The 12,393-nt window shown below is 56.3% G+C and overlaps 2 protein-coding genes across 2 annotated transcripts in view; one reads left to right on the top strand and one right to left on the bottom strand.

The window, feature by feature from the left end:
* PARK7 (Parkinsonism associated deglycase) overlaps positions 1-6,069 on the top strand; it is a 37,819-nt gene extending 31,750 nt beyond the window's left edge. The window contains exon 7 of the mRNA XM_029949735.1: positions 5,840-6,069. Within this exon, the coding sequence (XP_029805595.1) occupies positions 5,840-5,901 (62 nt within the window). The 3' untranslated portion in view covers positions 5,902-6,069. The remainder of the gene's footprint in view (positions 1-5,839) is intronic.
* ERRFI1 (ERBB receptor feedback inhibitor 1) lies at positions 5,971-12,130 on the bottom strand. Its single transcript, XM_029949731.1, has 3 exons — positions 9,742-12,130; positions 9,346-9,422; positions 5,971-8,537 (listed from the first exon to the last, which is right to left on the bottom strand). Exons 1-3 carry the CDS (start codon positions 9,993-9,995, stop codon positions 7,375-7,377), a joined length of 1,494 nt encoding a protein of 497 aa, XP_029805591.1. The 5' UTR covers positions 9,996-12,130; the 3' UTR covers positions 5,971-7,374.
* Between the last annotated feature and the right edge of the window lie 263 nt (positions 12,131-12,393).

Below are 12,393 nucleotides of genomic sequence, written 5' to 3'. Positions count from 1 at the left end.
CACCCACCGGGCTGTTACTCCCCGTGCTCAGCCCGCTCTGCTCAGCCGCCGCCCGGCACCCCCCGCCCCCACCCCGGCGACAGTGACTTTCTCGCTTGGCTCTGGACAGGCGTGTTTTCCAAGGCTGACTCTGGTGAGGTCGCAAAACCACACTCGGTGTGCCCAGCACCGTGCCTGGCCCGTGACAGGTGTCTGACAACCCGGGGCGGTCCAGGGGGCGAAGGACCCTCCGCGGGCAAGTCACGCGAGCCACGCTGGGCGCCCGAGCCACGCGGTGTGGAGGGAACCGCGGCGGCGTGGGGACCGCCGCCCTGCTCTTTCGCGCGCCAGTTCAGGCGTGGGGCTACGTGATTTTCTGCAGGACCAGGTAAGGGGGCAGGAGGAGAGTCGAGACAGAGCAGCGGACAACGTAGATGGGAGATAAAACCGCGGCGACGCTTCGGGAGGAAGGGACTGCAGGCCACACGCACGCCGGAATGCGGTTATTCTAATTTGTGTTGAGGTGACACAGGGGCCCAGGGGCCCCCGCCACCCGGCGGCACAGGCAGTGAGAACCCGGCCCGCGCCGTCTCCATGGTTCTGGGCTCATGGGAGCCCGGCCGCCCGGGCTCCTGCCAGCCCCAGACGTGTAATTAGAGGCTCCCGGGCAGGATGATGCGCCGACAGTCTTACCCTGCGTCTGGGCTGCCGTGGGTGCGCGAGTTCCCCCTGCGGCCTGGAGCTGGGGAGCCCCTTCCCCGGGAGCCGACCAGGCTTCCCTGCTCAGCCAAGAACTTTGATCGGTTCCTAAACAGGCACGGTGTGCGGAGACACTGGGTCAGGCGGGAGCACCAGGGCCGCGGGGGATCACGCAACACCCCAACCCGGCCCCCCGGGAGCTATGGTGCTGGACGGTGCTCAGGGTTCAAGCCAGAAAGAGACTCGGCCCGCCTTCCACAAGAGGGGAGGGTAGAAAAGTCAGGCAGCCCCTTGGGAGGCACGGGGCCAAGCCCTCATGACTGTACACGGAAGAAATAGGCACAAAGCATGTGATTGCGATGTTCGTTTGACGCGGATCCAAAGTTACTTCCCAGGAAGGAAGTTGCTGCCTTTCTCCATCAGGGCACAAAGTCAAGTTGACGGACACAGGAATACTCCCCAAGACAGGTCCCAAACACCTTGCCTCCTCCCCCTGGCCTTTTCACGGAATGCTGCGGGGGATGGGGGGCAGCTTTAGGCATGGTCCTGGTGCTGCTGGAGTGAACTTGCTACATTGACCGGCTGAGGTTCCTGGGGTGAGGGCTGACAGCACCAGGGAGACCCACGTGAGCCCAGCAGGCTGACGCTGCTCTTTTTCTTGCTCTCAGAAGAGCCCTTTCCGACGTCCCCAGCTCCCCCCCCCCGCCCCCTCCCCGCCCCCTCCCTGCCCACTCCTGCTGCCCAGGGCGGTGGACGCTGAGGGAGGGCTTCCAGCGCTGCTCTGATGTGAAGGGTCTCCTCCGGCCCAGAGAGTCCGACACATCGGGCAGGTCTGCCCTCGGATTCCGGGCTGGCGCCGCGCGAGCAGGGCTGGACTTGTTTGAGCACGCTCCACCGACAGATTCTCAGGGGCTTAGGCAGAAGGTTCTTGAAGTTCAATACATTCAAATGAAAAGCAAGCGTGAAAATTCACACCCTCGAATTGCATCAGACATGCCTAGATCGTGTTATTTCTCTCAGTCGAGAGGAATAAAAGGCAAGGCTAACCGGAGTTCGGGCACATCCGAATCTTCTCTCCCGTTCTCCTTGCCTCCCCCCTCCTTCTTTCCCCAAATAAGATGAAAAGACTTCTCTTAAAAGTTGTGGGGGGAGGGGGACATCTGGTGGCTCAGCTGGTTAAATGGTGAAGCGTCTGACTTCGGCTCAGGTTAGGAACTCACAGCTTATGATTTCAAGCCCACATCAGGCTCTGTGCTGACAGCTCAGCGCCTGGAGCATTCTTCGGATTCTGTGCCTCCCTCCCTTTCTGCCCCTCCCTCACTCATACTCTGTCTCTCTCAAAAAATGAATAAAAATGTTTAAAAGAATGTTGTAGGATTCAGGGGTGCCAGGGTGGCTCAGTCAGTTGAGCATCTGACTTCGGCTCAGGTCTTGATCTCACGGTTCTTGAGTTTGAGCCCTGAGTCAGGGTCCCTGCTGTCCGCGCAGAGTCTGCTTCTGATCCTCTGTCCTCACTCTTTCTGCCCATCTCCCTGCTCATGCTCAGCCCGTTTAAGTAAGTGTCCGGCTTCGGCTCAGGTCATGATATCCTGGTTTGTGAGTTCGAGCCCCATGTCGGGCTCTGTGCTGACAGCTCAGAGCCTGGAGCCTGCTTCAGATTCTGTGTCTCCTCTCTGCCCCTACCCTGCTCATGCTCTCTCTCTCGCTCTCTCTCAAAAATAAAAGTAAATATTAAAAAAAAGTTGTACGCTTCGCACATGGAGAGGAATAGGACCAGAGCATTTGCCAAGTGATCTAGTCTACAAAGACACATGTCTCTGAGTGGATCCTACTTTGAACCAGACTTATTTTCTAAAGACGAGTAGACCTCAGAGCTTTGGTACTGGCTTGGAATTCAGTTCACCTGGTTTGTTACACATTTCAGAGTTGGGGCGCCTCAGGGCTCTGGGAAACCATTCGTGAATCCTCGAGGCTTGAAGCTTTACATGCAAACTCATCCTGCGGAAAATCTTGGCGGATGAAAGTTAACATGCATCGGTTTGATCTCCATTCCTATTAGCATAATGAATATTGACACAGCAACATATTTTTAAAGCTTTATTACCTTTTCACAAAATGCCTAACAGAATGCCAGAATCAATTTCTAAATTAATTTTAAAAAGTGGGTCCTGAGTCCATTTTGATAGGAACTCCTAAAATACCGTATGGGGAATATTGTGACCATGTCCATTTCCTGGTTTTGATAATGGATTATAATTTTGCATGATGTCATCTTTGGGGGAATCCAGGTATGGGTGCGGGGCATCTCTCTGTACAAGTCTGAGGCTTCCCGTGAGTCTATAATTACTACAGAATAAAATGTGAACAAACTATGTATGAAATAACCATACTAGGAGCTTATTTTTAAGAAAAAGTCTCCATGTGCCTCAAAACTACAAATTCGGTGATGAAATTAAGAACTGGAGTACAGCTTAATCTGCACTTTGATACTTGAGCCAGGAGACAGAGGGATACAGCTCTCTTGTCTCCAACTATGAGATGCTCGAGAAGAGTCTGTCGGCCTCTTTTTTTGGAACAGGGCCCCTGGCAGTGAAGAGACATCCTCTTAAAGATAGTTCTTTTCCTGGGGCGCCTGGGGGGCTCAGTCGGTTAAGCCTCCGACTTCGGCTCAGGTCAGATCTCACGTGTGTGGGTTCGAGCCCCGCGTCGGGCCCTGTGCTGACAGCTCAGAGCCTGGAGCCTGCTTCCGGTTCTGTGTCTCCTTCTCTCTCTGCCCCTCCCCCTCTCATGCTCTGTCTCTCTCTGTGTCAAAAATAAATAAAACATTAAAAAAAAATAGTTCTTTTCCTAACATAGTTAAGACATCCCTAGAGACCTAGAGAGACCCGAGCAACACATAAACAAGATGAAACAGCCATTAGCACGTAGGTGGCATTTATAACAGATGACACATGATCGATTCTTGCAGCCCGGGAAGACCTCACAGTTGGTATGACCCACCCTTTGAGATGACTTACAAATGAGTCCTCTTGACCTTGGTGTCTGCTCTCTGCTACGAGACAGTCCCTAATAATAAATCCCCGCGGTGTGCGTGGCGGTGTGCCCGCTGGGGCATGGTCTCAGTTTGAGGGGACGCTGAGGCTCAGGGATGTGAAGGGAGCCTTGGGTGGGATGTGGGAGGGTGACGGGGCCTACCCTTCCTGACTTGAGGACAGCACTTCACGCGGCAGTGCCTGCCTGGTGACCGCGTGCTGACAGCTGTTTCCCCCCAGGGCGGGGGTTCTCAGGCCTGTGCCCGGAGAACCCCACCCCCCACCTCGAGTTCATTGGCTCCTTGCGTCACCTGAGGATTGAGCCGGTGCTCCGGACGGCATTTAGTTGGGTCGTGTATGGTGTTGGCGCCATGGCAAGGTGCATTTGATTGGCCGTGAAAAGATAGGAAAAAAAGCATATTCTTGCAAAAACAAGGAAAACCATGAAGGCTCAGAGGGAAGCAAATAATGAAACTAATTAAAGATCATCTTGACCACAATACAAGAAAAGGTGATAGGGGGAGGGGAGAAAAGAGGCAAAAGCAAAAAATGAGATGCAGGGAAAGACTGGCCGAGTGCTACATTCACATCTCCCCTGACCGTCCCTGCACCGCACCCCTGCGGGCTGGAGGAGCTCAGGGGGTGGGGAGCAGGGCGCTGGGGCTGGGGCGCCCCCTGGGCTCCTCCCATCAGAGGGGTCCAACCCCCCTTCTACCTTGAAGGATCTCTCAAAGCCACTTTCTCCATCTCCCGTCCTGACCCCGCCCCTTGCCCACAGCCTTGGGTTTGCCTTGGCTTCGGTGAACGCCGCGCCACCATCACTGTCAGACGACCAGACCCGTCGCTCCCCTGCCCCGACCTGTGCGCGGTCACCACCTTGCCCAGCGTCCGTCTTCCTGCGGCTACTTCTGGCTTCTGGAAAACGCTGGGCTTTTCCCCAGACTTGGAGTCTCACACGGCACTTGTTTCCTGGGCTCTACCTCCCTGTTCACTCCATCTCCCGAAGCTTAACTTCCTTTCTTATCACCTCGGAGAGTTGGGCCTTTTGTGCCGGTCACCATCACTGCAAATCGTTGACAGGTACTGCTTTAAGTCCGAGGGGGCAGGGGCGGGCCTCTCCCCCAGGGTCGGGCATGGGGGTGGTATTCCCCAACATGTGTCTGTTGAACCAACTCCCTGAGCCCATTTCATCTGTAAAATGATAGAAATAACACCCTTCAGGGCAACTACGAGTAACCGATGGCCACAAATCCATCCCCGTAGGGGGCCCTCACCGCGTACCAGCTGCTGTGGCTTCCATGCAATTGTCTTGGATCTTTGCCCATCATGGGGTATCGTGACCCTTACCCCCACCCCAAATTTTACCCCAGGACAGAGATTTTAAAGACAATGCCCAGCACTGGGGCACCTGGGTGCCTCAGTTGGCTAAGCGTCTGACTTTGGCTCGGATCATGATCTGGTTCGTGAGTTCGAGCCCCACATTGGGCTCTTGTCAGAGTGGAGCTCGCTTTGGATCCTGCGTTCACCCCCACCCCGCCCTTCCCCTGCTTGAGCTCTCAAAAATAAAGATTAGAATAAAAATACAAAGAATCTGCCCAACACAGACGGAGGTGGAGGTGGCCTTCCAGCCCAGCTCACTGACCTCCGAGGCCAGGCCTCCCTCCGGACTGTGGGGGACGCCAAGCTCAGTCAAGGTCATGGGGAGTCTCACCGTTTCCCAGGGGCCCGGGGAGTGGTAAGAGCAGCTGGGTTTTGGCTGCAGGGCCCAGGGGAGGGAAGAGTCAGGCCTGGAGCCCCATGGCACCGAAGAGGGGGCCCTCGAGCACAGAGGCCAGCTTCCTCCTGCATCCAGAAGCTGCAAGAAGGTCCGTTGCGCTTGTGAGGGGCTGGGGCAGGCCGGGGTTCCTTTGGTGGCTTTACACCAAGAAGCAGAGCCTCCTGAGGGTTCCCCCCCGCTCAACCCAGACCAGGTCCTGCAACCCAAAGTCCCATCCAGTTTGCATCCACTCTCATTCCTTCCACGTGCTCCTCCCTCCCCAGGCAGGGCTCGCGTGGACAGGGAGACTGCTCCCTTCACTGTGCATTTGTGTAACAGTAAGTATTCGTTACTCAAACTGCTTTTATTTTAGGGAAGGACTGTAAACTTCAAGCATTTATGAGGCTGCAAAAAAACCCCTTCCCCAGTGCTTAAAGACGGTCATGGTCATGAACGTCCTGGAGACGCCAACTTTTACAGAAGAGCTTAGGCAAGAAACGTGGCTAACGGTGTCATAAATAGTATTATAACTTTATTAAAATGGAAAGACAATATTCAAAATAATGCAACAAAAATGAATAAAATCCTTTGTCCAACACTGTACACGTAATGCAGAAATCAGTGCATTTTTCTAAAGCGTGTCTTAACCTTCATGTAGTTCATACTAAGTACAAGCTCCAAATAGCTCGATAATGTCATTCAGCAGTTTGAACTGTAAACAGCGTAACTGTTAAGAGAACATTGCAGTAATGCACCTCCGTTAGTCAGCACCTGGTCGCTCGCGCCCGTCCACACGACACACACGCGGCGCCGGATCGAGGGACGCGGCGACCGGCAGAGTCCCCGAGGCAGAACGCCGCGGCCGCGGCCTGTGGCACTGACACACCGCACTACTGGGCAGAAGTGTTTTACGTGGAAAGCAAACAGCCCCCAGGAAATACTGAACGGGAACCAGCAACACAAGGCCAGCTTGCGTTGTCCGTGTTCATTCACACAGTCGACAAAAACGGACACAGAAACACACACATGCCACCCCCGCCACCCGTGACTTGGTCATGTGGCCAGCGGGGTCACGCTCGCTGCCGGCGGACACCCTGAGCCATGGCGACCGGTCCGCTGGTCCGGGGGAGTGAGGCACCCGCCAGACCGGGCCACCGTGGCGGGCAGGAGAGAGCAGGGACCCTAGGGAAAAATGACGTACGAGTTCCGTTAGCTTCTCGTCTTTCGAGAGGCGGGGCACGCCCGGGTACAGCACCGTCCTGGGACGAGACAGGAAACAGAGCCAGGGAGGACCCGGTGGCGGCAGGACGACCTACCGCTGGGCCGGAGGGGCTGTGGCAGGGACGTGCGTCCCGCCCTCGGGGACAAAGGCTGCTTGCGCAGTTTAAAGCAGAACATCCATCGCAGGCCTGAGAGCCTGTTTCAAAGTTACTAAGCCAAAAAAAAAAAAAATTTTTTTTCTTTTTATGATTCTGATCTAAACAATACTGTGTTTTCTTCCAGTTGCTCAATTTTCATTCGGGAGTCCCCCCTCCCCCCTTAGCATTACCACCTTGCCATTCTGAATATATATTACTCTAAGGCAGCAACTAATGGGTTAACCCGCAGCTGCGGCCTATGGGGCAGCACGAGTCTCTGCACAGGCCCATCGTGGGTGCACGTGGCGAAGGGTCCCCGGCCGCCTTTCCACTAGGGACCATGACAGACTTTCCTCCAACGCCCCCACAATCAGGGACCCACAGCCTGAGCTCGCCCCACGACCGCCCCCCACCCTTCCCAAGACGGACGAGGGCTCCACCGTTTTCTTCTGCGATTCGAGACCTCTCCCCATGAGCCTCAACCGGCCTGGAGAGCGGCTGGGGACCCATTTGCCCCTACGGGGTCCCCACCGAACCGCGACCCCGAAGCCTAAGGGGAAACCACGTAGGACAAGTGTTTCCGCTTCCCGTGGCCCCCCGCATCCAGTCTCGTCTTGGAGTCCAGCTTTTCCGCGGCCGAGGCCGTCCTGCAGTCGGCGGACAGCGGCTGGGTCTGGGGGCTCGAGGTCTCCTCTGCTTCCCGGAAAAACTTCTCGAACCTGTCCAGGTACGGCGGCCTCTCAGGGAGCAGGTAATAGTGTGTGGAGCTCACCTTCTTCCCATTCTCAATGATGGGCAGGATGCAAGGGACCTTACTGGCGGACCCTTCGCTGTTCTGTCTCTGCAGAGCTTTGCTGCTCACATACTTGGGGTCGGGGGCAAAGCTCTGCGTGGGGGGCATGACCCCATTGAGGTAAGACGGGAGGCTTTTGGGGCTCGGCGTGCGGGAGTTACTCCGTGACAGCGGCTCCCGGGGCGGCACTTTGGGAGGCCGGTCTTCGTCGCTGTAGGTGCTGGACGTCACCTCCGCCGACCACCTTCTGTAATCGGGCTTCGCGGGCCGAGGAGGTATGGGGACCCTGGGGGGCACCTCGGGTTTGTCCTCGTCGGAGTTCGGAGAGGCCCTGTGGATGTAGCTGGATATCCTGATGGCCGGCTTGTGGAAGGAGCCGGCTGGTCCCGAATGAGACCTTCTCAGCCTGCGGTGGCTCTGAGGCGGAGGAGGATTCGAGCTGGGCACAGGTCCGTCCAGGTCGGGCGCCTGGCTCAGGTCTGCCGCGGAGACGGCCGGCGAATCAAAATACGCGTAGTTGATCTGTCCACACCCGCGGAAGCTCCGCCTGCCGGGACCGTCGTACCTGAAGCCAGAGAGCGCGCAGTCCTCCAGGAGGAAGTCCGTGTCCGAGCTGGTCAGGAACTCCACCTCGCAGTCAGTCTCGTCCAGGGCCAGGTCTTCGGAGATGGGCAGCGGCGGCAGGGGCCGGGAGCCGCGCTCCCCGAGCGCCGTGCAGGGGAAGGGGGAAAGGGGGCTCTTGATGGGTGTGAGCGGAGGGGGAGAGGCGCACACCCCGTTCACCGAGAGTCTCTTAAAGCCGCACGCCATGCACTCCTCCTCGCCCGGGGGGAGGACCAGAGGGGCCACGCCGGGCTTCTGGGAGGGGCCGTTTTCCGCCAAGTGGCCGCTGCTCCTTGGCGCAGATGTCGTGGTGCGCCCTGGAAGGTACGAGAGCGAGGTTACCGAGCGGGCTGAGGGCTCTCCGCCAGGGTGCCGGGCCGCGGCAATCCTGAGGACACCCGGGCGACGGCCACGGGTGTAATTAGAGGCCAGAGGATTGCTAATGCACACGATCTGGTTCAAAGAACAAATTATCTCTCCCATCTTCCTTGGCCGTGCGCACGGTGCACACCCACACGCTCGGGCAGGTCTGGTGACGTGTGCAAAATTCGCAGAAGAGAGCAGCATGTAATTTACGGGAATACCACACCACACCAGCCTAGCCATTTACAAGACTCGACAATACGAGGCAGCCGGGCGTGAGGGAGAGAGGACCAGGTCCCCACGGCTGGCGCCGACCCGGCCTCAGGGGGGCACGGCGCCCTGTCCGCGATGTGCTGAGCGCTCTCAACAGGAGGCCGAGGACCCCGGTGTCAGGTCACACGCGCTGGACAGCAGGGAACATGTGCCCCCGCCCCGACCTCCCTGCCACGGGCCTCCAGCACCAGTGAGAGAGGGGAGGGATCTGGTCCCGGGTCTCCCCAAGTTAAATATGGGACAGAGCCGGGCTCAGCACCCACAGATTGTGAAAGAGGGCACACGGGTCGCCGGGGTGAAGGCGGGGTGGCCCAGGGCCCAACTCGGTTCTCTTCAGAACCTGCTGCCACTAGGGGTCAGGCTACTGCTGGAAACAGTTCTGGTCTGTCCTCACTTAAATGTCACCCTGGGGGACCCGCCAGCACCATCCCCACCGCCCACTCCCTCTGGAAGCCCCAGCCCCTCCCCTGGGAGGTGCAGGGCACGTACCAAGGGATGCGAGGTGCTCCTGGGCCGAAGAGTTGAGGCTGTAGGCCATGCTTATCGGGTCGATGTTCAAAAAGTGACTGAAAGGGAAGGAAGGAAGAACACCGTGGTTGTGAGTGTGTAGCCATCATATTCTCGATCTCGTTTTAAAATCACCGGCTTACAGGGGCGCCTGGGGGGCTAAGTCGGTTGAGCATCCGACGTCAGCTCAGGTCATGATCTCCCGAGTCGGGCTCCGTGCTGGCAGCTCAGAGCCTGGAACCTGCTTCAGATTCTGTGTCTCCCTCGCTCTCTGCCCCTCCCCCGCCCCCCACTGTCTCTTTCTCAAAAATAATACATGCTACAAATTAAAAAATAAAATAAGCCCACAGGCCCAGGCCGTCCTGGCCTCGCACTTACTCCTCAAACTCGCTGCGGCCGCCCCAGCAGGCCCTCACGGTCCTCATGGCCCGGCCATCGTGCAGAAACCCGGTTTTCAACGGGACTCGAATCTCCTGGGCAGCAACTCCTGCCGTGGACATGATGCCTTTCTCCGGAGGCTCCTCGCTGGGGGCGCCTGGGGCTCTGTCACCAACCAGCAGCTTGCGTTCCCTGGGGGCGGGGGGTAAGAGGACAGCATGAACAACTCTGCAGCGCCCACAGCTAGCTCGCATCGGGAATTTCGGGGGGTGCTGGGCAGAAAGCCTTAGTTACAGACGTTCACTTGATTCTGACAGTTTTGCACAAGCTAATTCTCATTTCTCACAATGGTGCTTTAATCAACAATTTTTTTGCGGGGGGAATCCTATCCAAAGCTTTGAAATGTTTTCAGCCGAATGAGTGATGACGTGCGGCCGGACGGCTGCCTGACCCCTCGCGCCCACCTGTCCCCAGCACACGGTTCTCTCACCCCACCCGACCTTGCAGGGGCCGAGGTCGTGGCCATGCAGCTCAGCTGTCCCCCAAGCCAACAACGCAATCCCAGAGAGTACTGCGCTCAGTACTGCTGGACGGGCGTTCACTACAACCCAGCACCTCGACAGAACGAGATCCTACAGCGGCCCCAGTGACCCTCCAGCCCGGCATCTGCCTGCACGCTCGATTCCAGGCCTGGCCCCAGGAGGACCAATTCTCCAGCTGCTGCCTGTTCAAGAATAAAGAAGGAGTTCCAGGGGACCACGCTAATTTCCACTATTCTGTAAAAATCAAGTTCTGCAAGGCCACTAGCTTCGGAGGCCTGGACAGCTTCCTCCTCCCTCTAGAAAGACAAACTTAAAGGCACATTCTTCACATTCTTCTGTACCAAGTGCCTGGGGATTTGCTGCAAGGCAAGGATTAGAGAAGAGAAGTAAAGCCTTTCTCCATCCGGCAGGGTCTCAGTGTGAGGGCCCTCCCCTGTCCCACGTCCTGCGTCTGCAGTCCCCCAGGCCCCGCGCCCTCTTTCTGGAAGTGTGCATCAGCACCCGTCTCCGCGTTCTTCATGTACTCCGGTCTGCTCAGTCAGTCGAGGCTTGTTTTCCTTGTACACACCAGGACACGATCTGTGAGCCCTCCTGGAACGGGCACAGACACCTGGAGAGGCTTTCTTGCTCCCTCTCCAAGCACGTGCCGCCCCCCGAGAACTGGGGGGACTCAGGCAAGCGACACATCCATGCGGGGGGGGACGCAGGCCATTTTGTCTTGTTGTGGACAAATCTGTCCCTCGCTGGACTTCAAGTCCAGGAAGGAGGCTGGGGCCCGGCCATCACCGCCTGGAACATCGGAAGCGCTCAAGAAGTGAGTGAATGCTTGCTGGGCGAATTACCGTTTGATCCTCAGCTGATTTTTACCATCGTCAATATCCAATGTATACGATGATTAAGGCACAGTCTTTTTTTTTTTTTAAGCTACAGAGCCAAAAAAGTACACTGCACATGTTTACTGTTTGTTTTTCACGCAGCAAGAAACGGAGAGCCAGCAGTAATGTTTCAGTGACAAAGTGCGGTTGGTCCTGGCTACTGGTCCTCTGCTTTCTACCCTCCTAGAGCCGGCTGCTTGTACATTAGGCAGAGACTTAAATAGGTTTCAAATATTATTTCAAAGAGTCAAGCATCCTTTTTCTGGATCAGTCACTCAGAGATACAGGATTAAGAACGAGGGGGGGCTCTAATTTTTAAGAAATCTAACTTACTGGCAGATAATCTTCTGATTTTTCATTTTTGATCTCTAGAGGATTGAAATCAAATCCATGTGTTCTTACTTCACCTGGATTAAGGAAATCGACCCCCCAAAATGTGAAGCCCATTTTTAGAAAACCCTGCTTGGCGCTCCCGGGGCCCCCCGGCCCGTCGGTATGTGGCGTCCCGGAGCGCCCTACAAGCTCGGGCAAGACCGCAGAGGAAGCGTGCAGGGCGAAGTAAAACCGAAAGGCCAGATAGGAAGAAGAATATGGTATTTAAGTAGTTTGAAAGCACACGTTTGGAGATCACTCATCCAGATTACAGGAAAACGCTGCGGGGGTTTCTGGAGGCCCAGCCCCCACCTGTCTGCAGCCGCCAGTGCTCTGGTAATTACTGTGTGTCAGCCGCCTAACGCCACCTAAATCTTTGCTTTCAACAGAAGGATTGTGTAACTATCGCCTCTACTGGAATGGCCTCAGAATTCTAAATGCACATTTCAGGGGCCCCTTGAAATTTTGTATACGTTCTCGAAAGTTATTTTTTATTCATTGTGTCCATCGCCGACTTGTTAGCTTTCTTAAGCAAAAAATTTTTTTAGTATAAAAAGAATTGTGTTCACTGAGCCAGCTCACTTCCGTCCACAATAGTGTCTTTGTGTATTCATGGAAGGTGACCTGACTCCACATTTCAATGGGGAATTGTGAATGGGACATGTTATGAAACTGTCCGGGCTTCTCCTTGCTCGCTCGGAGAAGCGAGGAGGGAAATGCAGCTTCGTGTTCCCTTTTGGAAAATAACTTCCCAACTGCAGACTCGGGAAGGGGGACCTGCTGCAGGGTGGGAGCCAGCGTTTCCGGTGCGTCCGGGGGAGGCCTGGAGGCAGGGAGCCACCTGCAACTCTTCCCCCTTCTCT

Source organism: Suricata suricatta, chromosome 8, assembly GCF_006229205.1.
Source record: "Suricata suricatta isolate VVHF042 chromosome 8, meerkat_22Aug2017_6uvM2_HiC, whole genome shotgun sequence".
Taxonomy (NCBI): Eukaryota; Metazoa; Chordata; class Mammalia; order Carnivora; family Herpestidae; genus Suricata; species Suricata suricatta.
This window is presented reverse-complemented; position numbering and strand designations above follow the sequence as displayed.